The sequence below is a fragment of the Hemicordylus capensis genome, chromosome 2 (genome assembly GCF_027244095.1).
Source record: "Hemicordylus capensis ecotype Gifberg chromosome 2, rHemCap1.1.pri, whole genome shotgun sequence".
Classification (NCBI taxonomy): Eukaryota; Metazoa; Chordata; class Lepidosauria; order Squamata; family Cordylidae; genus Hemicordylus; species Hemicordylus capensis.
This window is the reverse complement of record NC_069658.1, coordinates 53,312,755-53,338,356: the sequence shown is the minus strand read 5'-3', so window position 1 is coordinate 53,338,356 and position 25,602 is coordinate 53,312,755. Positions and strand designations below refer to the sequence as shown.

The 25,602-nt window shown below is 45.8% G+C and overlaps 1 protein-coding gene across 2 annotated transcripts in view; it reads right to left on the bottom strand.

Annotated features, from left to right (window-relative positions):
* LOC128347418 (V-type proton ATPase subunit S1-like protein) overlaps nucleotides 1–15,577 on the bottom strand; it is a 47,821-nt gene extending 32,244 nt beyond the window's left edge. The window contains exons 1-2 of one of the 2 annotated variants that reach the window (XM_053302003.1): nucleotides 15,517–15,577; nucleotides 6,175–6,220 (exon numbers count right to left, since the gene is read on the bottom strand). In XM_053302003.1, the coding sequence (XP_053157978.1) occupies nucleotides 6,175–6,220; nucleotides 15,517–15,571 (101 nt within the window). In that variant the 5' untranslated portion in view covers nucleotides 15,572–15,577. Of the gene's footprint in view, nucleotides 1–6,174; nucleotides 6,314–15,516 lie in introns of those variants that run through there. The other variant, XM_053302004.1, reaches the window with a different exon arrangement.
* Between the last annotated feature and the right edge of the window lie 10,025 nt (nucleotides 15,578–25,602).

Genomic DNA, 25,602 nt, shown 5'->3' with positions numbered 1-25,602 from the left:
ATAATAATAATGCAAAAAACGCGCCGCGGCGCCCAGGCAACCCTCACTTCCGGCTTCCATGCGACTTCCCCCCTCCCGCATACAGAGTGGCAGAATGCAGCCACTCTGTATGTGGGGGGAAGTCGCATGGAAGCCGGAAGTGAGGGTTGCCTGGGCGCGTCGGGAGACAAGACAAGGCGGCGGGAACGCTGAGAGCCCTCCAGCTGGAGGCAGGAGAGAGAAGCTGCTCGCTCGGAGGCAAAGCCCAGTCCAGGAGCAGTAAGTAAGGGAGCCCTGGCGGCGCCCCCATGTATTCCGCACAGGGGCTGGCAGAGGGAGCAACCTACCTGCTCCCCGCTGTCTAGATTCCCAAATCTTCTGCGAAAAGGCGGGAAAGGGGGCAGAAGCAGGGAGCCTGCCTGCTGCAGAACCGTGTTTGCATTTGTTGGAGCAGCCATAAACAAACCAAAAAACCCAACACAACCCACCCACCCCCACACTAAAAATAAAAAGCCTGGCAAAATAGATACGTTTTCAGAAGCTTCGTAAAGGACAGAAGGAAGGGAGCATTACACATTTTTGAGTTCCAGATCAAATGCACTCTGTGTATGCTCCAAGGCATTCTGTTTAATTTCATTTGTTCTTGGCTGAGCTTTGCCATGAAAAACAGGCACCGGGGCTAAGACCTCATGAGCAATGGTTAAAATAAGCTCAGCCAGTGATTTGTAAAAGCACTTAGAAACTCGAATAAATCTAGAGGGAGCACTCCAAACTTTACTGGCTTGCATGTTCTGGAACTTAAATGCTTGGAAAGCATTAAAAAAATAACACTTGTCTTGCTTTCTGTGGGCAGAAGATAGATGTTTATTCCACTGGCTTAGCTGAGTGTGGTAAGACTGTGGAGTAAGGGGGGGGAGGCGGCAGCAATGTTTATGAGGGCTTCAGTTCATAGCCCACCATTAACTATAGTTAATAAGAGCTAAATATATCATTTTACTATAAGGCTTCATATTATTTTACTATATCAGTGTCCTTGTCATTAATATATTCAAGCAACTACATATGGAAACAAAGTGGTATGTGACCTGTATTAACAAATGTCTCTTTGTGCCGTGGTTTAGTTATTGTGGGGCTTTAAGATTGTTCTTTAGCCATAACTGGCACAAGTTAATGTGCATACAAACCTGCAATCTATCCACTATAACCCAAAATGTGTCACTAAAAATTATGAAGGTGCTGCTCAGTATATCTTGGTTTTAATATGATGTGTACTGATTGCTGCTAGATGCATTTTCCCAGAAAGTGATTTTGTTGCTTTAAACACAGGCTGAAGTATTCATAAAGAGTACAGGGTTACACTTTGCAGTGATTGTATGGCAGTGAGTGGGGATTTAGTGCTACCAACACTGTGTTTATTAAAGACAGTAATTGCCATGAAATTTAATGGAATACTGCTGTCATCCAGATATCTGGCTACTTAAAAAGAACATAGGAGCATAGGAAGCTGCCATATACTGAGTCAGACCATTGGTCTATCTAGCTCACTACTGTCTTCACAGACTGGCAGCGCCTTCTCCAAGAAGAATTTACAATGACTCCCAATACTACTCCTACACCTGCCTCCTACTTTCACTTACTGTAGCTTTTGTCATTACACTGTCACTTAGTGAAAGGCATACAAATGGAGGAAGCACTAAGTGACTACTATGAAGAAATACCTACACGTAGAGTGCTATCTAATGAATAATATAAAAAGTTAAAATAAAAACACATTCAAATCTCTTTTAGCAACAGTGGCTTCTAATTGTTGCTCAAACAGATTAACAGATTAACAAGCATAACTTTCAGATAAATTAATATTTGAATTTATGGTGTACCTTCAAAATTGCATGGCCTCCTGAATACACAAATATTTTGTAATAGCCCTAATCACAGGGGTGTGGCTTGAGGCCAGATAGCTGAGTTTGTGTTTATAGAGGATCACTTTCTGTACCAGGCAGAATGTGAGCATAGGCAGGCACTGGTGGAAGAGTAGATTACGTGACAGTCAGATGTATGTTGGGGAGGCCGTGGGGGGGGGGGCGGCGGGGGGGCGCAATTTCAGTGCTTGCCCTGGGCGCCGTTTTCCCTAGTTACGCCTCTGCATCAGCTTTCCCCTGTGATCACAATGCTTCAACAGACACACAAGATCAGTATGACTGACACAGGGGAACCAGTGTTTATTTTTAAAATGCAATGAGATACAAAAGATGCAGGGTTGGGGGGGGCGGGGTTAAGTGCATTCTAAAAGTTGTGCAATTCAAAAATTAGATCAATGCAAAAGTTGTACTATGTTAGATGATATAAAAAGTGATTTATAACAATGAGAAAAATAAAGTCCAGGATCCTCTAGAACCTAGACCCTGATCAAGTGTACGCATTTCTCCTCCCCCTTCCAAAGATGCTTCCCACATACTGCATTGCTACTCCCCACAGTGTTCACCAATGATTATCTTCTGCAACAGAGCTGTCAAATTCCCGGTTCTTCGGCATTTCTCCCACTCTATGTAGGTTTCTAAATGTCATGGATGTGACTCTAGGAAGCAAAATATGTGGGCATAGTCAAGGAAAATGCAAAGGGGTGTGGGTGTGGCTGGGTATCCGTGTGGGGGGTTGTTGCATTTTTACTGGTTAAACATATCACAAACATACAGTCATTTATAACAGAACCACAAGCATCACAAGCAATTATCCCTTTCTACTATCACTTAAGTGCTAATTTCTACTTAAATACATGACAACCTCATTAAGTGATCTTTCCAGATATTAATGCAATTGGAAGGTGGAATTTTCCTGATTTGTAAATAAAATAAAATCAGACCATGTCATTAATACAAACAAACAAACATTGGGATTGGCCAGACCCAATAGAAGATGGATAGTATGGGTCAGTTTTCCCAATATAGTTATGTGCCACATGTGCTGATACCATGTATTAAGGGTCCATTTTTTCCAATGTTGTGCAATAGACAGTCTGGCAGCTGTTAACATAAATACTGTCAGTTCCTTAGATAACTCTGAGCTAACCCTCAAAAATATATTTAGTATAATAATGCCAACTCTGGACTCAAACTTAACCTCTGCCTTACCATTTTACTCATCTCTGAGAAAACCTCTGTCCAAAAAGAAAGAACACTAGAACAGGATCACCAGAAGTGAAAATATGTTCCCCTAGACCCACAATGGTGCAGCAGAGAAGTAACTTGTCTAGGGAGCAAGAGGTTGCTGGTTCGAATCCCCACTGGTATGTTTCCCAGACTATGGGAAACTCTTATATCAGGCAACAGCAATACAGAAAGGTGCTGAAAGGCATCATCTCAGACCACGTGGGAGAAGGCAAGGTAAACCCCTCCTGTGTTCTACCAAAGAAAACCACATGGCTCTGTGGTCGCCAGGAGTTGATCCACAGCAGAGAGGGGTGATACTCTTGTTGATATAAGCTAATCTGGAAGGGGGCAAAGATGTGTATTGTGCAGCACGTCCTATGCATGCAAATTACACTCACATACCATTGAGCAGTTCTGAAATTTCCTTTTAAAAAGCCCTGAGGGGAAGACTGCCAATCTTTGTCTTAATCCATGATAGTCCAGAGAGACTAGGAGAATCAGTACAGCCCAGACTGGCAGTGGCACTGCAGCTCCAATCACTTGAGCATACCACCATAATAGGCACCTCTTCCCAAAATATCACCTGTTCTTATTTGCAGTACCCCAGTGAATTGGGTACAAAAACAGGAAGCATCCCCTAGACTGGTCCTGGCAGACCATAGAGATAATAATGGGATAAAGAATAATCAGGTATGTATGTATGTCAGCTACACAATGGATATACACCATATCACAGCTCAGATTGTTGCAGTTGTGATCTAGTAAACCCTAATTTTAACAGGCTGTTCTAAAAAAGCTGCCCTCGCCTCTGGTTTGTTTATGAAGTGCTCAGTCTTGTAAGGTTTAGTTGGCTTTTCTGATTCCCTTATCTCAAACAGCTACTGCCTTAAAGGCACACTGAGCCCCTGGTGGCACAGTGGTAAAACTGCTGCCCTGTAACCAGAAGGTTACAAGTTCAATCCTGACCAGGGGCTCAAGGTTGACTCCGCCTTCCATCCTTCCGAGGTCGGTAAAATGAGTACCCAGAATGTTGGGGGCAATATGCTAAATCATTGTAAAAAACCGCTTAGAGAGCTCCGGCTATAGAGCGGTATATAAATGTAAGTGCTATTGCTATTGCTAAAGGAAGCTTCTCTATCAAGGCAAATGGCAGTCACGGTGGGGGTGAGATCTGGATCGAGATCATTATGGGGGCAAAGAATTAAAGCCCTTCTCCCCACCACAGCCTCAGTTTGGACACAGCTGCCCTGTGGCTACAATTTAGAAAAGGAAAGGCCAGAGATGAACTTCTGAGCATACAGTAACGCTTTGTTTAATTTGACCCTTATACCAGACTGAGGGGCTGTTGCTGCTTTTTGCAGTTATTTAACACATAATTTAGAAGAGCACAAACTTAAATTGCTTTCTTCCTTACTGATTAGTTGAAGGCTAAGGCACATAGGACGCTGCCTTATATGGAGTCAGACCACTGGCCCATCTAGCTCAGTAACATCCACACTGACCACCAGTGGCTCACAAGGGCTTCAGACAGGGATCTTTACAAGCCCTATCTGGAAATGCCAGGGATTCAACCGGGGACCTTCTGCATGCAAAGCAGACGCTCGCTTTACCACTGAGCTGCAGTCACGTCCCATAGGTTCAGAGATCAGACCCTTATAAAAAAGGGGTATGCTGGTCTTAGACCGTAATAATGATTGATTGATTGATTGATTGATTGATTGATTGATATAAAAAGAGGGACAGAACCTCAAACTATATTTCAGGTATATGAAATCAAAGCTCTGTTCACACGATCAGCACTCATACAATCTGTGTACAGGGTTACAGGTACAGATCTATTTGCAAGAACAGTTATTCACATGTTCCACTGAACAGCAGCAATGGAACACTGCTTCCTTTCTATATCCTACAACCAGGGGCATGTCCCCAGGTTAACTTTAAAATGAATGCAGGCACTCACACAAAAACATGTCCATGTATAAGAATGAAGGCAAAACATAATGTCTGAATAGAGCTCAATGTTAAAACAAAATTTTTAAGTGAAGTAAAATCCAGAACTTCAGGACCTGACATTGTAAGGTTTCTGTTTAATTCAGCTCTTTAAAGCTGTCACTTTACTTTGTGACAATTGACAAAGGCATGTTATTTGGAAAAACACCTTGACTGGGTGTCTTCCATGATCACAGGAAACAAACAAATTACATGCTACAGTATGCTTTAATTCATCAGTTAACCAAGCCACCGATCTCTTAATACAAGCTTAAGCAAATCACCACATGCCCCTGTTACCCTACATGCACAGACTTCATCAGTAGCTGTGATCCTCATCATCGTTATCTGACCTGTATGTTAACTTATTACTGTCAGTCAGACACTATGTATATAATGCAATTTAGCTATTTCTCTCTGTAACTTCCCTTGGGCTCAGACACCTGCTGAAATATCTTAGATCTGTTTATACCACACAAATGTTAACACTGCATTATAGCAATGTGGAAATAAGAATGCTTAGGTTATGTTGCCCATTTTCTGGAAAAGCTAACACAACACATCCACATCCATATAATAAGCTTCCCTTTGGGTTTTTAAAAATAAGAACAGTACCAGCTGTATTTCTGGGAGTATGTTCTACACCTACGCTCTTTTATTTATATCTCTGTTATTAACACTTTGGAAGGGTGGTGAAGTCACAAAAGCACACAGGAATGTAATAGAGAATGCCTCCTTCCAGAATGTTATGCTTCAGATATAAAATAATATGAAAAAATGATCCATAGAATATGCAATTTTCAATGCAATATCTTAAAAGAAGTCCTATTGATGCTAATAGTCTTGTTTTTTTAATAAACAACTTGCAGCAGATTGCATCTTTAATGCTGCAACAATTTGGGTCAACATTAATTCTGACTTTTAAAAAAAAAACAAAAAATGCTAAGCTTCAACTATATAAAATACAAGATATGTTTACAATTCCCCATTCACAAGCAACATACAAACCAATTGTTCAGCTGTACCTATGCTTTTTACTCAAATGCATGAAATCACTGACCTCCTCTCCATTCTTCCAAATACTTGGTCCACAGACGCTGAAAATCCTACACAGAAAAACAGAAGTAAAAGCCTAAAGGCGATGTTGCTTTCCATTGAGAAATGAATCGGTCACTCCAGACCCAGCATATCGGTTCATGTGTAGCACAGCAACCTGAGCCAGTATTCTGGGGAGCTATGTGATGGATAGCAGAGCCAACCAATAGGAAGCAACGTATTATACCACATGAGTTGTGTTCTGCACTCTCTATAGAAAATAAAAGGCTGTCTGAGGCTGTTGAATGCAGCCAGCTTCCTTTTGTGACCTATAATGCCTGTTAAGGAACGATGAGATGCAACTGGATACTTCGAGGAAAACAGAGCTAATACAAGAGGTGTCTCTTAGGATTTGAAACCTCAAGCTCCCTACACTGTGTGGCTTTATGATTTATTTGTCAAAGTTTGTAAATGTTTCAAAATGGTCAGAAAGTTTAAAATTAAAATGAAATAGGCCACAAGCTATTGGAAACACAACCAATGCAAACATTCAGAATGGCAAGTCCTTTCCTTTCGAAAGGATTGATACAGGGCATATTTATGATGTTGTAATCGTGGAATCAAGTGAAGCTGCTTTCTACAAATACTTGTTAGGATGTCTCATTTAGTCCTTTGGAACTTATTTCTGAATGGACACACTTTGAACTGGGCTTCTAAGGAACATGCCCCCCTTGGCATCATCAAATCATTGTCACCGTTGTGTTTTGAATTTCTTGTTTTTGTTTTTGGCTGATGTTTTACTTTTGTTTTTATCTTGTTGTGAACCGCCCAGAGACGTAGGTTTTGGGCGGTATAGAAATATGTTAAATAAATAAATAAATGTCAACCTGAGGAGCAACAATACTTACACTTGCCTCCAAGAAAAGGAATTTCCATAGTGTATTATTATTATTATTATTATTATTATTATTATTAAGCGGTTAGCAGCCCCATAACAAATTGTTCTCTGTGTGGCTCACAACATGAAATAAAAACACATAACACATTGAATTATAACAGACCAAAACCGGGGGCGGTGGGGGGGGAGAAAACACAAAGTACAATACAAAGCAATTTAAGAACTCTTTTAAAATCTGTTAAAAATCAAATTTGAAAATCTAAATGTAAAAGTCCTGAGTGAACAAAAAGGTCTTTTCCAGGCACCTAAAAGAACAAAGTGATGAAGCCAGGCAAATCTCACTAAAAAGGTTATTCCATACATGGGGTGCAACCACCAAAAAAACCACCTCTTCCTAGTAGCCACCCGTTTCACCTCATTTGGCAGGGGCACTCAGGGTTATCTACCATTTCTGCCACGTGCTTTATAGATCCAAATGATAGCGATGTGTTCAAAATGCAATTCAGCATCCGGATTGCAGACAAGTCCCTTTAAAAATGAGGGCTTACACAGCCCCTTTAAAGCAGACGAGAGCAGATCCATACCTGCTCCTTCGATCGCCGTCATTGCCATAATCCCAGTATTCCCCACAGCTATGCCCATGTTCCAGAGGCCATGTGTGTGCCAGCATCCGCAGGGGCAGCTGGGAGACACCTCACCCATGTGCGGGCATATCTGGTGGGAGTGCCAGGGGATACAGCAATGGCGGCATTTGAAGAAGGAACAGGTATGGACCTGCTCTCCTCCATTTTAAAGGGGTTGTGTAACATGTTCTTTTAATTTCGGTAGGATTACTTTGAGTAATGTTCCTCATTATGTCAGTCACTATCTCGCTGTATTCTCTAAAAGTAGGAGAGGATGGATTACTGGCCTTTTTGTTTTAAATATACTAACAGATCTTATGCCCTGTGAGATGCTTTGGCTAATGTCAGATTCCTTTAGAAGAATCTGTGTGCTGGGTGGGGTGCTGGTAGGTTTACCTCACAGGATTTTTACATTGTTTTCCACTCTTTTCTATTCTCCCCTCCCGCAAAACAATTTTCCAGGGATTGTTTAACTGCTCCCTCATTATATGGAAGCAAGTCTCACTGACTTTAATGGAGTTTACTTCCTTCTAGGTGTATGCACATAGAATTGCAGATTCAGTAATCAAAATGCTCCTGGAAAAGGCATGTGCACTCCAGCCCAGCATCCTCCTTCTCATACTGCTCAGCTACATGCTTCCAGAAAGCTCCAAAGAAGTGCAGCAAGGAAATCCAAGAAACCATTCCCACCCAGTGCCAACAAACTATTATTGTGGTGTAGACTGCCCTTGAACATGGAGGTTCTACATGACAGCCAGAACGCCTGCGAAAATGGAGGCTTCATTTCTTAAGTATGACCAAGTGAAGCTTCCATATTTATTATGTATTCATTTATTAGATCGCCCTTCCGATACGGCTCAGGGTGGTTCACAACATGATAAAAACAATTAAAAACAAATTAACAATTAAAATCAAACTATTAAAACACAATAAAACCAATAAAACAGCTAAAAGCCCTGAAAATCAGGGGAACAATTTAAAACAGTTTAAAACAATTAATCATTTAAAACTCTGGAAGGCCAGGCCAAATAAGTACGTTTTAAGGGCTCTCTTGAAGGACAACAATGATCTCAGATTACGAATTTCTGCCGGGAGTGCATTCCACAGCCCAGGAGCAGCTACAGAGAAGGCCCGCCTCTGCGTCGCCACCAGACGAACTGGTGGCAACTGGAGACGGACCTCCTCAGATGACCTTAACGTGCAGTGGGGATCATGTAAAAGAAGGCGCTCTCTTAGATAACTCGGACCTAAGCCGTTCAGGGCTTTAAAGGTAATAACCAGCACTTTGTATTTTGCCCGGAAACATATCGACAGCCAGTGTAGCTGTTTCAAAACAGGCATGATATGGTCTCTCTGGGTTGCCCCAGAGACCAATCTGGCTGCCGCATTCTGAACTAACTGAAGTTTCCGGACTAAGTACAAAGGCCGCCCCATGTAGAGCGCATTGCAGTAGTCAAGCCGGGAGGTTACCAGCTGATGCACCACTGTTTTGAGGTCATCCTCTCCGAGGAATGGACGCAGCTGTCGAATCAGCCGAAGCTGATAGAAAGCACTCCTGGCCATGGCCTCCACCTGAGATACCAGGGTGAGGCCTGGGTCGAGCAGTACTCCCAAGCTGCACACCTGCTCCTTCTGGGGGAGTGTAACCCCATCCAGCACAGGAAGATCTAACTCATCCCTCAGATTCTGAGCCCCCACAATGAGCACCTCCATCTTGCTTGGATTCAGCTTCAATTTGTTCTCCCTCATCCAGCCCATTGCGGCCTGTAGGCAGGCATTTAAAGAATGAGTGCCATTTCCTGAAGATGAAAAGGAGAAGTAGATTTGGGTGTCATCAGCATACTGATAACACCCAGCACCAAATCTCATGATGACCTCACCCAGCGGTTTCATGTGGATATTGAAAAGCATTGGTGACAGAATGGAGCCCGGAGGGACTCCATATAACAGCTCCCGTTTTGAGGAGCAACTGTCACCAAGCTCCACCATCTGCAATCTACCCGAGAGATAGGAGCGGAACCACTGCAAAGCAGTGCCTCCTATCCCCAACTCCCCCAGGCGATCCAGAAGGATACCATGGTCGTGTTGGAAATTATCTGTGGTGAGAGAATCCCTTTCTCATTATAGCAGATTGCACAGAGGCACAACACAGCAGATTTAATTAGGCATGCGTGTGTGCTGAGAGTAAAGTAACTTGGAGCCAATTCATAGTTTCAAATCAGTATATAAGGCATTTATTAAGGAACTCCATTCTAGATAGGAAAGTGAGGAGTTAGGATCTCTAATCTATCTATCTAGCTGGATGCAGATGGATTCTGCATCTTCTCTGCACACATGGTGCAGGGAGTAGGGGTGAGCACGGAACCGCAGAGCTGCGGTCCGGCACTGGGGTGGGGGGTTCCATCAAGGGCGGGGGGGGGCTTTACTAACCCCTCCTGCGCTTTCCACACACTGCAGCTGTAATTATTCTAATAATCGCTCCTCCGTTGGCGGCTCCTCCGATGGCTCCTCCAGTTAAAAAAATGGCCGCCCCCTTGTAGTCCCGGCCCCCTGCTGCTGCCGCCCCCTTGAAACCCCCTCCCGCCCCCTTGAAGCCCCCTCCCTCCCCCTTAAATCTCGCCCCAGGCCCCGATCGATAACTTCAGAGGCGAGTGGCGGGGAGATATCCTCCCGCCCCCTTCCCTGCCGGGCTCAGGCTGCAAATGACTTTAGGAAGGCTTCTGCGCACGCAGAAGCCTTCCTAAAGTCATTTGCAGCCTGAGCCCGGCAGGGAAGGGAGCGGGAGGATATCTCCCCGCCGCCCGTTTCCCTGCCGGTCTGCAAAGGTAAAAGTACTTTTGCAAAAGTACTTTTACTTTTGCAAAAGTACTTTTACCTTTGCAGACCGGCAGGGAAACGGGCGGCGGGGAGATATCCTCCCGCCCCCTTCCCTGCCGGGCTCAGGCTGCAAATGACTTTAGGAAGGCTTCTGCGTGCGCAGAAGCCTTCCTAAAGTCATTTGCAGCCTGAGCCCGGCAGGGAAGGGAGCGGGAGGATATCTCCCCGCCGCTCGCCTCTGAAGTTATCGATCGGGGCCTGGGGCGAGATTTAAGGGGGCGGGAGGGGGCTTCAAGGGGGCGGGAGGGGGTTTCAAGGGGGCGGCAGCAGCAGGGGGCCGGGACTACAAGGGGGCGGCCATTTTTTTAACTGGAGGAGCCATCGGAGGAGCCGCCAACGGAGGAGCGATTATTAGAATAATTACAGCTGCAGTGTGTGGAAAGCGCGGGAGGGGTAAGTAAAGCCCCCCCCGCCCTTGATGGAACCCCCCAAACTCCCCACCCGAACCAAAACCACCCCGTGACCGGACCGGTCTGGAGGCCTTTAGAATGGCCTCCGAACCGATCCGTGCACATTCCTAGCAGGGAGAGGAGCTTGCCATGTTGCAAGGTAGAAGGGCAGGTAGGGAAGAGAGAGAGGGGGGAAGTTAGTCCCTGAGATTAGCAATCTACATTTCAAAGGGATAGTATCAGAGCAGTGGAGAAGTGATGACCAATGTCTTGACCCTCTAGCCCTCTGACTTACTAGTCTGTCCTCCACTGTCTGAGATAAGAGACAGCGCAAAGTCCTTTAACTTCCAACAGGTCGATGGTATCGAACGCCACCGAGAGATCCAGAAGAACCAGCAGAGTCACATTCCCTCTGTCGATTCCCCGGTAAAGGTCATCCATCAGGCCAACCAAGGCTGTCTCAACCCCATAGCCAGCCCTAAAGCCAGTTTGAAATGGGTCTAGATACTCAGTTTCCTCCAAGACTGCCTGGAGCTGGTCAGCCACCACCCTCTCAATCATCTTGCCCAACCAAGGGAGATTGGAGATTGGCCTGTAACTGTCCATCACTAAGGGATCCAAAGAAGGCTTCTTTAGGAGTGGTCTAATCAATCCCTCCTTCAAACAAGGGGGCACCCTACCCTCCCTCAGTGATGCGTTTATGATATTAACTAGGCCATCTCCAACAATCTCCCTGCTAGATAGGAGCAGCCAAATCGGGCAAGGATCTAGAGAACAGGTGGTAGGCCTCACAGCCCCAAGCAGCTTGTCCACATCCTCAGGAGTCACAGATTGAAACTGATCCAATCTAATACTGCAAAAGAGATTGCTGGACACCTCCTCCATAGATCCTGCAAAAACAGTGGAGAGTCCAAGTCGGCCCGAATACAGGAGATCTTGTTTGCAAAAAACCCATTAAAGGCATCACAGCAGAATGACCCCAGGGACTGATTTGAAGTAGAAGGAGCAGAAATCAAACTCCTCACAACCCGGGATAGCTCTGCTGAGCGCAAACCTGCAGCCGCAATGTGCGCAGACCAAAAGCTCTTTTTTGCCGTACGCACCGCAACCGCATAACTCTTCAAATGGGTGACATGCTGTATCCTATCAGATTCGAACAGAGTTCTCCTCCACTTGCGCTCTAGTCACCTACCCAGCCACTTCATATTCATGGGCAGTTTGGGGTGTTTTGTTTGTTTTTTAATATTTATATCCCATTCTTCCTCCAAAGAGCTCAGAGCGGTGTACATGGTTATTTTTATCCTCCCAACAACCCTGTGAGGTAGGTTAGGCTGAGAGATACATGACTGGCCCAGAGTCACCCAGTGAGTTTCATGACTGAATGGGTTTCCTAACTTGGGTCTTCCCAGTCCTAGTCCAACACGCTAACTACTTTGCTATGCTGGCTCTTATATAGAACCTCCATGTTCAAGAGCAGTCTACACCAGAATGATGGTTTCTTGGTGCTGAGTGGGAACGGTTTTGCAGATTTCCTTGAGGTTTCACCTTCAGAACCTCCTAGCATGGGATCCTCGGTCCCAATCCTATACATTTTTACTCAAAAGTAAGCCCCAAAGAATAAATGGGTTTCCCCCTTCTATGCTTTGCTGAGGAGCTGGGAGGAAGGGGGGAAAAGATAACCCACACGCTTGCCTAAGATCTCTGCTAGTCCTGATTCTTAAGTGTGTTTACTCAGAAATAAGCTCCAGTGGATTCATAAGAACATAAGAATGCCCTGCTGGATCAGGCCTAAGGCCCAGCTAGTCCAGCATCCTGTTTCACACAGTGGCCCACCAGATGCCGCTGGAAGCCACAGGCAGGAGTTGAGGGCATGCCCTCTCTTCTGCTGTTACTCCCCTGCAACTGGTACTCAGAGGCATCCTGCCTTTGAGGCTGGAAGTGGCCTTTAGCCCTCCAAATAGTAGCCGATGGACTTACTTTCAATTCAAAGGACTTACTTTCTAGTAACTTATTCCAAGCTTTGCTGAGGGCGTCTTCTTCCCTCCTTTGGTGAGGGTAAGAGAAAGGGGAGAAAACAAATGCCCCTTAAAGGAAAGGGAGGGGGAGGAATGGTTGTTTAACTATACATGTGCCAGAGTGTTCATAGACTGTCCTTATCAGGCACCTATGTTCAGAACTAGGAAGTCACGCACTAGAATTGCCAAGACCTGCCCCTCCCAACTTTGGCTTCAGAATTCTCAGTGGGCAGACTCAGCTATGCTCTTTGTTAACTTTCCCTTAGTTATTTTCCCTGTTGTTATGGGAATTTTGAAGAGTAATTAATTACTCAGAAATCACTAGATTGATGTTTTTCACACCAGCAAAAGGCACCAGTCCCATATGGACCTGAATTTGGGGGGGGGGGGGGGGACACTGAAAAGACATCAAACATTTAAAAATATACATTATCTGTGGTGAAAAAAATGTCGCCAAAACTTTGAAACCTCTTTTTAGGAGTTAAAAACATAAAGTGTAGTATCTCAGCCATTATGCAACGGATTTGCACACCTTTGGAGGAGTGGTGTCTCTTGTCTCCTAGTTGATGTGTGCATGATTTCAGAGGAATTGTGTGGACACTTTTGACTGTATAAGCAATAGAATGTTTAGGGCTTATAATGGCGGAATGTTGAAAACACTCCTCGTCTTAACTTTACTGGCATGTGACTGGGCCAGTATAATACCGTATATGGCATTGCTGCCTCCTTCTGCCCTCCTCTCAGCAAAAGGACTTCCTCCTAGAGTTCCTTGTGATCATGCAGAGGACTCTAGGAGAAAGGCTATTCACTGAGGGAGAGCAGAGGGCAGGGGAGAGGAAAAGGAAGAAGGGAAACCTTGATGGTGGCTTCTCCTCTGAGCAAATGGGGGAGGGGGAATGTGGCAGCTCCTCCTCCTGTGTTATGACAAGGAGGGAGAGCAGCTGCCATCACATCCTTCAAGTTCAAACCCATTCACCAAAGGGAAAGAGTGGGAGCAACCTTCTGCTAATCAACTGTTGGGTCTCCCTCCCCATTTGGCTAAGCTGGGGGTGATGGGGCAGCAGAATGTCAGGGAGCAGAGTCCTATGGGGAATGCAGTGGGGTCTGGGGTTTCTACTGCAGGGGTTTGCACAAGGGATCCCAGCAACTCAGGGCCACCCTTCCACAATGGTAACTTTTCTCCATTACTCATAGCAGATTCTTGTTCATACTTCACAGGATATCATCTGACTTATTTGCCATGGACAGAAATCACTGCCACAGTCCTTTGTGCATTTTCTCAAAAGTCAGTTATTCCCAAATAAGTGGGTGACATATTCCACTCTTCAAGAGAAACAGTGATTGAGCTGTAAAAATTGCTGTGAAATGCATTGATACCCCCATTAGTGAAAAGACCACCTGGATGAAATATATAATAATAAGGTGTGTCTCCTGTGTGCACACCCCTAGACAAAACCAAATCCTGCTGAGGAGACCATGTGTGTGGCTACCGGCATGCCGCTGGTGCGCAAGGGCTGCTGCAGGGAGCACCACCAGCACACAGGGGCTGCAAGGCGGGGGGCACACCACCACAGCAGGAAGCTGTGTGGAGAGGGAGAGGAGCAGGTGAGGTCGGACCTGCTGTCCTCACTTTTAAAAGTGCCGCTCACTGTCGCCCCCTCCCCCCGTCATCACCCTTCTCCAGGATGATTGGTTTGATGGCCTCATGTACCAGTTCAGCTTCGAATCTGTGCACACCCCTACTCAGAACGGCCCCATCCCCTAAGCCGAATATCTTACAATGCTCAGACGAAGAAGCTATTCCCGCAATCGCCCAAAAGCGGGCTAAGGGAGCCAAGCTCAGCCCGCTTTGGGGTGATTGTGTGCTGCAATGGGAGCCGCGTGGCTTCTGGCAGCTAGCCTCGTTAAATCCCCCTCCTCTTAAATGAGGTTTAACCTTGGTTTTTTGCTCATGTGTCACCGCAGCAAGCACTGACACACGAGTAGACCCCCCACCGGGAGGTTTGCTTGGGGGGTCTCTCCAGGATGCCCTGAGCACTCAAATGGGGCATCCTGGAACTTCCAAGAGCCGCACAGCCCCCGATCCCCGCAGCCCCCACTGGCTCCATGACAGAGCCAGCAGCCATGTGGGGAGCCGATCCAGCCACCCAGAGAGGAGGCAGTGATCTTCTGCGGGGAGGTAAGCGCTTTTGGGCTTCCTCCCCACAGAAGGCGGTAGCCTCCTGCAGTGATCGTGAGGATCGCTTCATAGTCTCCCATTCAAATGCAAACCAGGGTGGATCCTACTTAGGAAAGAGGACAATCCATGTTTGCTACCACAAGACCAGCTCAATCTAATAGGCACTCAATGACCTGAGTTTGCTAGCTTAGTATAATGATACCCAAGAACATTTAATATAAACTAGCCAACCCTGCACAGAGCATCTGTGCGCTCTTTGAAGCCGGCGGTTACCTCTTCCCCCCACTTTCTGCCCCAGTCTCCACTTCCAGGTCCAGCCGCCTCTCCTCCCCACCGCCACTTCTGCCCCCCACACACACTTTCTCCCCCCCCCTCCTGGGCCTTGCCTCCGCAGCTGGGCTGGGCCTCTGAGGCCAGGCCTGCGCTGCCGCGGCGACCCATCCTCCTGGGTGCGCCTCAGCCAATCAGGCCCATCCGCCACCCAGCCAATCAGCTGGGCGCTGGGACACACATTCCATGGCACACCCAGGAGAATTAATATAATAGGTTATTTTCATGATTTATTCTAGCTGTGAGAGGGTTGGCCCTGTTAGTCTGCTGAAACAGAAAGAGCTGCTGTTGTCTTGTGGCACTTCAAATACAAGCACATTTATTTTGATTGCAGAATTTGGGTTCCCCTGCCTGAGAATGTATGGGTTTTTGAGACTCAGATGCTCCCCTGATTATATGCTGCTTTTTATTACTTGCTAGGCTAATGTGGCATACCTACTGATGCGATCATGGAAGAAATGACCGATTAAGGAGGCCAATCAAATGCAACCTAGATATAAGATTAAGCGGGGGCTTTAGCATCTGCAGCCATTAAGCTTGGGGATTTGCCTTCTTTAATTATTTTTTTTCCTTGAGTGATATGATAATCTGCAAATCCTTCTCCAGCCTGTATACATCATGAGCACTCTTCATTTGACAGGAAATCCAAATACAGGTCTTACAATGAAATCTCAGTCTGACAAAATAAAAAGGAGCGATCACATTAGTGGCTGCCATGTGAAGGCAATAAGCAATGCACCTTTTAAGAAGAAATCACAGTAAAAAAAAATCTATTTGCAACAATAAAGATGACAGGGGAGACTGAAAACAAATCAGGAACTGAAATTATTAGTTTTAAACTCTCCTTAGAAAAGGGGAGGGAATAGAAAAGCCAATATACTCTGATCCATGATCCATGAGAAAAGCCTCTAGGTCAGGGATGGGGAACCTTGGCACTCCAGCTGTTTTTGGACTACAACTCCCATAATCCCCAGCCACAGAGGCCAATAGCTAGGGATTATGGGAATTGTAGGCCAACATCTGCAGGAGTGCCAAGGTTCCCCATCCCTGCTCTAGGTGGTTAGCGGGGAGAGTGGGCTTAGCATGGCGGCAGCCCTGGGCAGCCAGATCCCGGCTCCGTCACGGAGCCAGTGGGAGCTGGGGAGTTCAGGGGCTGTGCAGCCCCCCGGAAGCTCCAGCATGCCCTAGCTCCCTAGCCCCCTAGGCTCCCCTAGCCCGATTTCACCTGATCCTGGGAATAGCCTCTCTGTATACTTAGGACGCATTCACAAGACATTAATGCAGATTAGTTGCCTCCTAAAACACATTTGGCACAATGTTTACTCAGAAGTGCCATTTAAGTTCCATAGCACTTACATCCACTTTAAGTTACCTCTTAAAACACATTCGGCACAATGTTTACTCAGAAGTGCCATTTAAGTTCCATAGCACTTACGTAAGTGTGTTCTTACTGACCATTCTTTCTAAAGCTGAAATAATGCTTAGTGGCAGAATGGACTGCACAATTTCAGCAGAGATGCACTTTGGTAATTTTGGAGCCTGAACCTAAAGGACTTTTGAGGGAGGCCCCCTCCGTCTGCTGGAGCGCCCCTGCCCCACTGCAAGTTAAGTTTCATCCCCCTACACACACACCATGACAAACACATATTTTTAACACGTGGGGTATATTTATGCAAATATGCAGTAGAACACGCATTTCAACACGCAACCTAACATATTCCCATCCCACATTTTTCTTTCCCCACTCCCCAATCTGTCTCTAAAGCACTCAGCACAAGTCATAATCACACTTGGCCGCCCGGCTCAGTGCAGGCCAGCAGCAACCACACCACCCAGGACAGTCTAAAGAGTATTTGGGGGCCCCAGGGGGTGTGGAGGCCCTGAACTTCAGCCTCAAAGTCCAGGGGTAGGAGCGCCACTGCATTTCAGACTGTAGGTGGAGGGTTCAGGTTCGGGTTCAGGTTCAGGTTCAGGTTCTGAATAGTTCTCCATGGAATATTTCTTCGGGGGGGGGGGGAATCCCTGCAAACTGAAAGCTAGCACAAAAGGGATAAAGGTTCTATCTCAGCCCTTTTGCCTGCTGTGCTGTTTTTCAACTTGCATGGAGTTTTTCACAAGAGGGAGCATGCAAAATTGTGACCACTCACCTAAGCACATAGGAAACTGCCATATACTGAGTCAGACCCTTGATCCATCTAGCGCAGTATCATCTACACAGACTGGCAACAGCTTCTCCAAGGTTGCAGGCAAGAATCTCTCTCAGCCTTATCTTGGAGTAGCCAGGGATGGAACTTGAAACCTTCTGGTCTTCCCAGAGCGGCACCATCCATATCTTACAGTGCTCACATGTGGTCTCCCATTCAAATGCAACCAGGGTGGTCCTTGCTTAGCTAAGAGGACAAGTCATGCTTGCTTCCACAAGACCAGCTCTCCTCTCCAACAGTATGAAGAGGTACCTCTTCATACCTACCATATGAAGAGGTACAGTCCATCTGTCCACCTCAGCACTCTAACACAGGGGTTCTCTGTAGAGTTGCTATGCCACCGCCCCCCCCCCCCCGAAATTCTGGGTTTCACCTAGATTTTAAGCTTCTCACCCAGATTGCTTAGCCCACCCAGATTTGCCTGGATTTCAGGAAGAAGAAGAAGAAGAAGAAGAAGAAGAAGAAGAAGAAGAAGAAGAAGAAGAAGAAGAAGAAGAAGAAGAAGAAGAAGAAACTGAGCTCTAGCCCCTGTAGAAGCAGAGTTATGGAGCTAAACGTGCAGTCCCTATTCAGCTCAAAAATTATTTCCAAGCCAATTTACATAATATGCATATTAGGCATCAAGATTTGGAAAGCCAGAATATGGCAACCCTAGTTCTCGGACTTAGGTCCCCCAGTTTGAGGGTTCTTAAACTTGCCCTTCATCATTCCCTGACACATTTGGCCTTTGTAGCAGGGGATTATGGGAGTTGTGGTCCAACAACATTTAGGAATCCAAGTTTGAGAATCCCTGCTCTACTGCTTTATTCAATTACATATGAAGATCAGGCCCAGACCTGGTCCATCTCAAATTTTCACCCAACCTCAGCCCTCCCAAAGACTTCTCTGGCCCCCCTTGTCTCCAAAATTTGTTCAAGGGCCCAAAAATATACTTTTCTCACACGCCCTAGTGAGGTGATGGAAGACTTGACCTGCTGCAGCAGACTGCAACTTGTATTTTTCCTCCAATCTATTGCCTAAGACAGGATGTTGTTAGCGTTTGTTTTCCCTCATGATGGAGATGATTGATCTCCATTCTTAATGTAGAGCAACTGAGGTGAGAGATAGACTGTGAAAAGAAAGAGTATTCCAGAAAACGTTGGTGGGAGGGGAAGCGGCCAAGCCTTTGTTTTGAATTTCAGCTTCCTGAGGACATGCAGAGTGCAGAGAAGCCTCCTTTTGCTTCAGGATGCAAGTTCCAGCTTGATGCTGTTGTGAGCTGCTGTCCCTCTGACCCAGCCCACTTTCCCCACCACCACCTCGGTCTGTGAGGGCCTAATGAAACTCTTATGGTGGCTATGGGCCTGACTAGGCCTAACTATAAAAGTTAAATGCTTTAGAAATACAGGATTTTAGAAATAAGAATTGCTCCAGACGTGGAAAGCTTTGCTCCCTGTTGCCAGGTAAGTGGCTTTTGTACTCCAGTACGGAAAAGAACACTGCACATGCTCACAGGCCAACACTTGGTTACCATTCATATGTTAGACAAATAAAACCAGTTCCAGAGCTATGTCTTGGTGAAACATATTTGCATCTACGCCCTATCTATGTTTTCCATGAGCATAAATTCTGACATCCTAATTTTTAAACAAGTTGTTCTAGTAAGAACTAATCTGCCTACTTTCTTTTCACTATCCCTACAACTGAACTAAATTTGGTCCAAATCGGTTTGGCAGTTCACAAGTTAGTCCATTTGTGCCTCAAATGTTCATGCATCCACCATCTTGAATTGGGGTGGATGACATCATCACAAACTACATCACCGAGGCACCCTACAGCTGTAGCTGTAGCTGTAGAGGTGAGGAGAGGAGAGCTGGTCTTGTGGCAGCAAGCATGACTTGTCCGCATAGCTAAGCAGGGTCTGCCCTGGTTGCATCTGAATGGGAGACTTGATGTGTGAGCACTGGAAGATATTCCCCTTAAGGGATGGAGCCGCTCTGGGAAGAGCAGAAGGTTCCAAGTTCCCTCCCTGGCTTCTCCAAGATAGAGCTGAGAGAGATTCCTGCCTGCAACCTTGGAGAAGCTGCTGCCAGTCTGTGAAGACAATACTGAGCTAGATAGACCAATGGTCTGACTCAATATATGGCAGTTTCCTATGTTCCTATGTTCCAAATTGGGTTCAAATCCGTTAGGCAGTTCACAAGTAAGCCCACTTGTGCCTCAAATGAGAATGAGAAATGAGAATGAGAAATGTTTACACAGCCGCCATCTTGAATAGGGGTGGATGACATCATCACAAACTACGCCATTTAAGTGTCACTATGTGTCACTATGTGTGGTTCATATTGGTCCATGCATTGCGAAGTTGATAATAGGGGACACACACATATATATGAAATGCCGAGGTTTCTCATAAGCCTACTGGAAAGTAGGCTAATAAATACTCTTTTTCTGTACATGAATGCTTCAGTGACCAAAGTTGCAGAGACTTGCAGGTTTCTCCCCTATCTTTATCAGCAGATTTTTGCACATTTGTTCTTCTTTTCAAGATCCCACATTGTTCTCCTCCTTTGCCAAAAGACAAGACCTTGGAGAAAGGAAAAACTGCTAATCAAAAGAAATAGGTGAGCAAGATCTAAAATGTCAGCACGGATTGGGCCAAACATGTGCAGTGAATCTTGTTCCGTCTCTGCAAGCAAATATTTTATAATTATAGTATGTATTGGTTTTTAAACTTGCAATGCAATGTTGCCAATTATATGTCCGGAACACTTCTTGCAAAACTATCCTTTTCCGAACACAATGATCAATTCAGGCCTCTTAACAGTCTCCTTGAACTCCCATCAAAGACAATTGGACTATGCCATCGTAAGCAGTTTGGGAACTGCTGCCGCAGCATTTCCCCACCTTGAGATTTCCTACATGCAAGTGTTTGGACAGAAAAGCGAGATATAATGTATCCATCTCATCAAAGTGAAGGCAAGAGTTCTGTTGATAAATGTCAGCTGCACTTTGGCTCTAAACACCATGAGCTAGAGAGGAACGACATCAAATCAGATATTTCCCAAAGAAAAGAATGGATTTGCTACAGGATCCACTGCACAGCTACCATCTCACAAAGTGTACTATCAGGTTGGGGTAGAGCAGGGCTGTACAACTTTGCTCTTCCTGCAGATGTTGGCCCACAGCTCCCATGATGGGAGTTGTAGTCCAGCAACAGCCTGGAGGGCCAAAAATGTTGCCCTGGCACAAGACACAAGGCCTCAAGGGCACAAGCCCCACAATTTAGCAAGGTATCCAGTCTTAACAGTCAGATACTGAAGGATTCCTAATCACAGGCAAGTGATTCCGCTGTAATAGCTACAGTCTTTCCCCAGAGATTGCACCAGGATAGAAATACTATAGTTTTCTGTTCTTGGCTGTAATTGGAGACAGACAGTTAAGGTGTGACAGGATCTCCCAGACAGGTGTATTCTCTTGAAGGTTGGAAAATGGGGCATGGCTATAACTGAGCAAGGCAGGACAAATGTCCCTGGGACTTGAGGGCAGGTAGGGGCACTGCATGGGGAGTGTGTAACATTATTTGGCTAGAAGCAAGAGAAAGGGTATGCCAAGAATGTTTGTTTTTCACTATGTTCTTATGTTCACTGTGATTTGAACTCATATATGACAACATAGTTGTTCACTATGTTCTTACAGTTCTTCTAGAGCAAGTACGTGGAGGAAGTGGAGTGGGGGGAGAAGATGGGAGGTCCAGGGTCAGGGGAAAGGGGCCATGTTTACTTCTTCACCAGGGCCCATTCCAACCTTGCTATGCCGCTCTAGAAATGAAATGAATCCCTCTTGAAAACTGAGATTGAAAACTGGTAGCTTCAGAACACTCACCCCCATCTGCTTCTTCCCCCAATATTAATCCTGGGTTTGTGGTGTCCTCCTGGGGTTCCTCTGACCAAGAGCTGAGGCTTCCACACATCACTTCCAGCCATGCCAGGCTTACTTCAGCTGTGTCCGATTGTGCTGTAGACAACATAAGAGAAACCCTGCTGGATCAGACCAAAGGTGCATCTGCTTCCCACAGTGGCCAACCATAGTGCTGGAGCCAGGTTGGTGGGAGCTCTATGCCAAAGCTCTGCACTCAGCCCCATTGAGCTCCCTTGCCCTTCAAGCACACAACTGATGGGCAATTTCTCCTCTCCCCATTGAAGAATGGGAGGAATCTTTGGCCGCAGCAGCTCCTTCCCCTTGCAGGGGAGCAGCAGCGTGGGAGAGGGCATGCCCTCACCTCTTGCCTGTGGACTTCTCAGAGGCATCTAGTGGGCCACTGTGGGAAACAGAATGCTGGATTAGGTTGGCCTTGAGCCTGATCCAGCAGAGCTGTTCTTATATTCATGTTTGCAGTATGGGTGTACTAGGGAGGGACAAGGGTCCAGTTGTCCCCCTTGAATTCATAGCTGGATTAGATTCCTATTTACATATTATGTATACATAAACATATTGTTCCCAGCTTTGAAAATTCCGGTAAATGCCCATAGCCAACAGGGATGAAGGAAGAGCAGAAGAGGATCTGCCACAGCCATCACTAAGACCCTCAATGGCTGCTCCTTCTTTTCCCACTCTATCCATTGGCCAGTGGGCTTTCTCCCAAAGACTCTTGGCCAAGCAATTCGTGTGGCAGATCCTCCTTCTCATGCCTTCCTCACTGGCAATGGGAGCATTCCCTAGAGGCCAATGACACAGAGGCCCCTGGAATCCCCATGTGAAGATGGGCATGCTGGACACAGTGATGATTCAGCAATACCACTGCCACCAGTTCAGGAACTGGCCTGGCAGCATGGCCCCTCTGACAGCATGGGCCCTTGACCCATGTCCAACCTAGGTGACCCTGGATACCAGCCTCTGGCCAACCAGATGCCTCTAGAGAACTCACATGGGGCATAAAGGCCCCCAAGCAACTGGTGTTCAATGGCATAATGCTTCTGAAGATGGAAGTTCCACATAGCCATCATGGTGCCTCCCAAGCAGGGTGGATATATTGGCTCCTTGCAATTCTTGACAACTCATATGTTGCTGACTTCCTCTTATTTACCTGTTGGACTTCTGCTACTTGGCATCAGCTGTTAATCTTTTCAGATTGACTACTACATAGTTTTGCTGTAATTTCACAAATTTGAGCTGCAAAAGGAGAAAAGCAAAACAGATAGCATATAAGAGGCTCCATTAAGCTCTGCTCTGTTGCTTCTCAGGTGCTCCTGGCAGAAGACTGGACATTTTTCAGTCTGCAAGCTTGCAGTCTAAATGGGATGCAGAAAACAGAGACTGATTAGGCACTAGCTTTTTTTCTCATGGCATCAACTATATAGCAACTAGAGTGTCGCCCCCTCCCCCTCCCCATTTTGCATATTTGGCAAGAGGTCTGGGCATGTTGCACAACTCAGCAAACCTTGTGTCAACCAGGATGATTACATAAATGTTGATGAAGACCTGGAGACACCAGCTGTGCTGCCTGATGCCTCAATGATTACATACAGCCTGCATTTACATTCAGGGGATGATACTGCACCAGATTATATCATTTTCAGCATGGATAATTCATACTGTGACGAGCACCTCCTCAGGCAGACAGAAGAGCTCCAAACACAGATAGCTAATGATGCATCAGGACTTGAATCTCCTCATGTTGAGTACTTTGTGATAGGGAATATCCTTCGGATATGGCAGCTGCTGAAGATGAAGTAGATGTTGAACCTTTTAATATAAATCATGATCTCATGGTCAAATGCTTTGGATACACATTGCAGAAAGCAGTCTCAGCATAAGAGCAGAAGGTCACAGAGACCTGGAGAAGTCCTTTCTGGCCAGCATGGCAGTTGGCTTCTAGCTTTCCCTTTACTGTACAGAGGCCTCTGGCCTCTCATTTCTCATGCACTTACCCACAAACACACACATATCAGACTGTTGATTGTGGAGACCATGAATATTCTCAGGTCAGTGTCCTATGATCCTACTGACTCAGGTCAGTCTCATACGATTTACATAAGACACCCAGGGTGTGTGTGTATTTTCAGTGTTTCCAGCCACCCACACTGAAAACATGATCCCTAAGGCAGATTATAAGTTGGCTGAGCCAAACACAGATCATTAGTTGATGATCTATTTTTAAAACTATTTAAATATAGTCTGACTATAAGCCACTTTGGGGGAATTCTTGAAGGAAACAGGATATAATAATAAGTTGTATTTGCTCAAAAATCAGTCTTCAAAAACACAAGACATGATTTTTAAAAAAAAATTAATGTTTTTTGACATTTTGTATTTTACATACATCTTTCCCCATTTAGCCCTCCCACCCACCCGGCCCCAATCCCAACCTTGGAGCAGGAAGGCGGAATTGGGGTATAGAACACTGGGAGGGTGGGAAGTGTCTTAGGTTTACAGTTTTTGTGTGGGGTGGGGGGAACTTGGGAATTGCCTCATAGCCGGCCCTTCTGGAAAGTTTAATGCTGATTGTCTTCCTCTTCTTCTACCTCTGCCTCCTAACTCTCTCCTTCCCTCTGCTTTTCTCTACTTCTCTACTCCACTGTCCCCTACACACCGTACTCACCACCACAACGACACCACTAAATGCTGGAACTGCTATCACAGCATACAAAGCGGTATATAGGTCCTCCATTTTGATGTCTACCTACTTGTTTTTTTAACATATCTCTATTGAGGACATGATTTTAATGCTGGTACAGGCTGGAGGGATTGGCATAGAGTATAATAGAGCCCACTTGCCCTCTCCAAGGCCATTATCTCAGTGGGAGGGTCCTGCACGTCTCCCCAACCCCTTTCTCTCCTGCCCAGTATTCTATCCTCCAACCTGCCTAGTTGCCACTCAATCCTTTGACTTTCTGTGTGATCTCTTGGCCCCCATGCTAAGTGCATGTCCTGTTTCTTTGATGGTGTTTTCTTTGCTTCTCAGCAAGTAGGTTTGCTGTGATCTCATGTTTTGAGGACCTACTTACACATCTTGGCAGCACAAGAAGGGGAAGATACTGGGCCAGGGACTGTTTTGAGGCAGTATCTATAGGATTGCGTCAAGCAATGCCTATGTGTTTGTGGTGTTACTTGGATTTGAGACACACTTGAGTATGTGATGTTCATCTCAAAGAGCTACACACTATAGTCATCTTGTGTAAAAAGTTATCACTTGTGTTTTGAGAACATGGCCATGCATAGGTACAAGTGGATTCCTAGAGATGGCATAGAGCTGAACCAGCCATTCTGAGCACTACACCAAAGTGCTACTTTTTAAGGATGCATTTAATGTGCAGTGGTCACCAAGTGGCACAGTGGGGAAATGCTTGACTAACAAGCAGAAGGTTGCTGGTTCGAATCCCTGCTGGTACAGCAGCGATATAGGAAGATGCTGAAAGGCATCATCTCATACTGCGTGGGAGGCAGCAATGGTAAACCCCTCCTGTATTCTACCAATGAAAACCACAGGTCTCTGGGGGCACCAGGAGTCGAAATCGACCTGATGGCACAACTTACCTTTATAATGTGCTGTAACTGTGAATCATCAGGGGCAAAGCTGAATGCCATTGGCTGTATGATTGGCACCTTCTGTCACCATCCTGACATTGCTGTAAATGGTTCCCTCGTATGAACTTCCCCTTCAGCCTAAGTGTAGCGAAGCTGCATTTAATCACCATTTAGAAAATCTCATAGTGGACAGAATGCCAACTAGTATTTATACACTCAAGTTTCTCCTAAACCATGTCTTGTCTCTGCTTGCTTAAGATCTGTCTAAGCCATTGCACAAAATATTCCCTACAGCCATTGCTAGCTGTTTCAAGTTCCTTGCACTAGTGCATGGGCCAGAACTTCTGATGGCACCATGCCTGGTGGAGACTTCCATCCATGCAAGATTACTAGGGCTGACATTCTGTCTGCTCAGCCACTCCTTGATGGGGC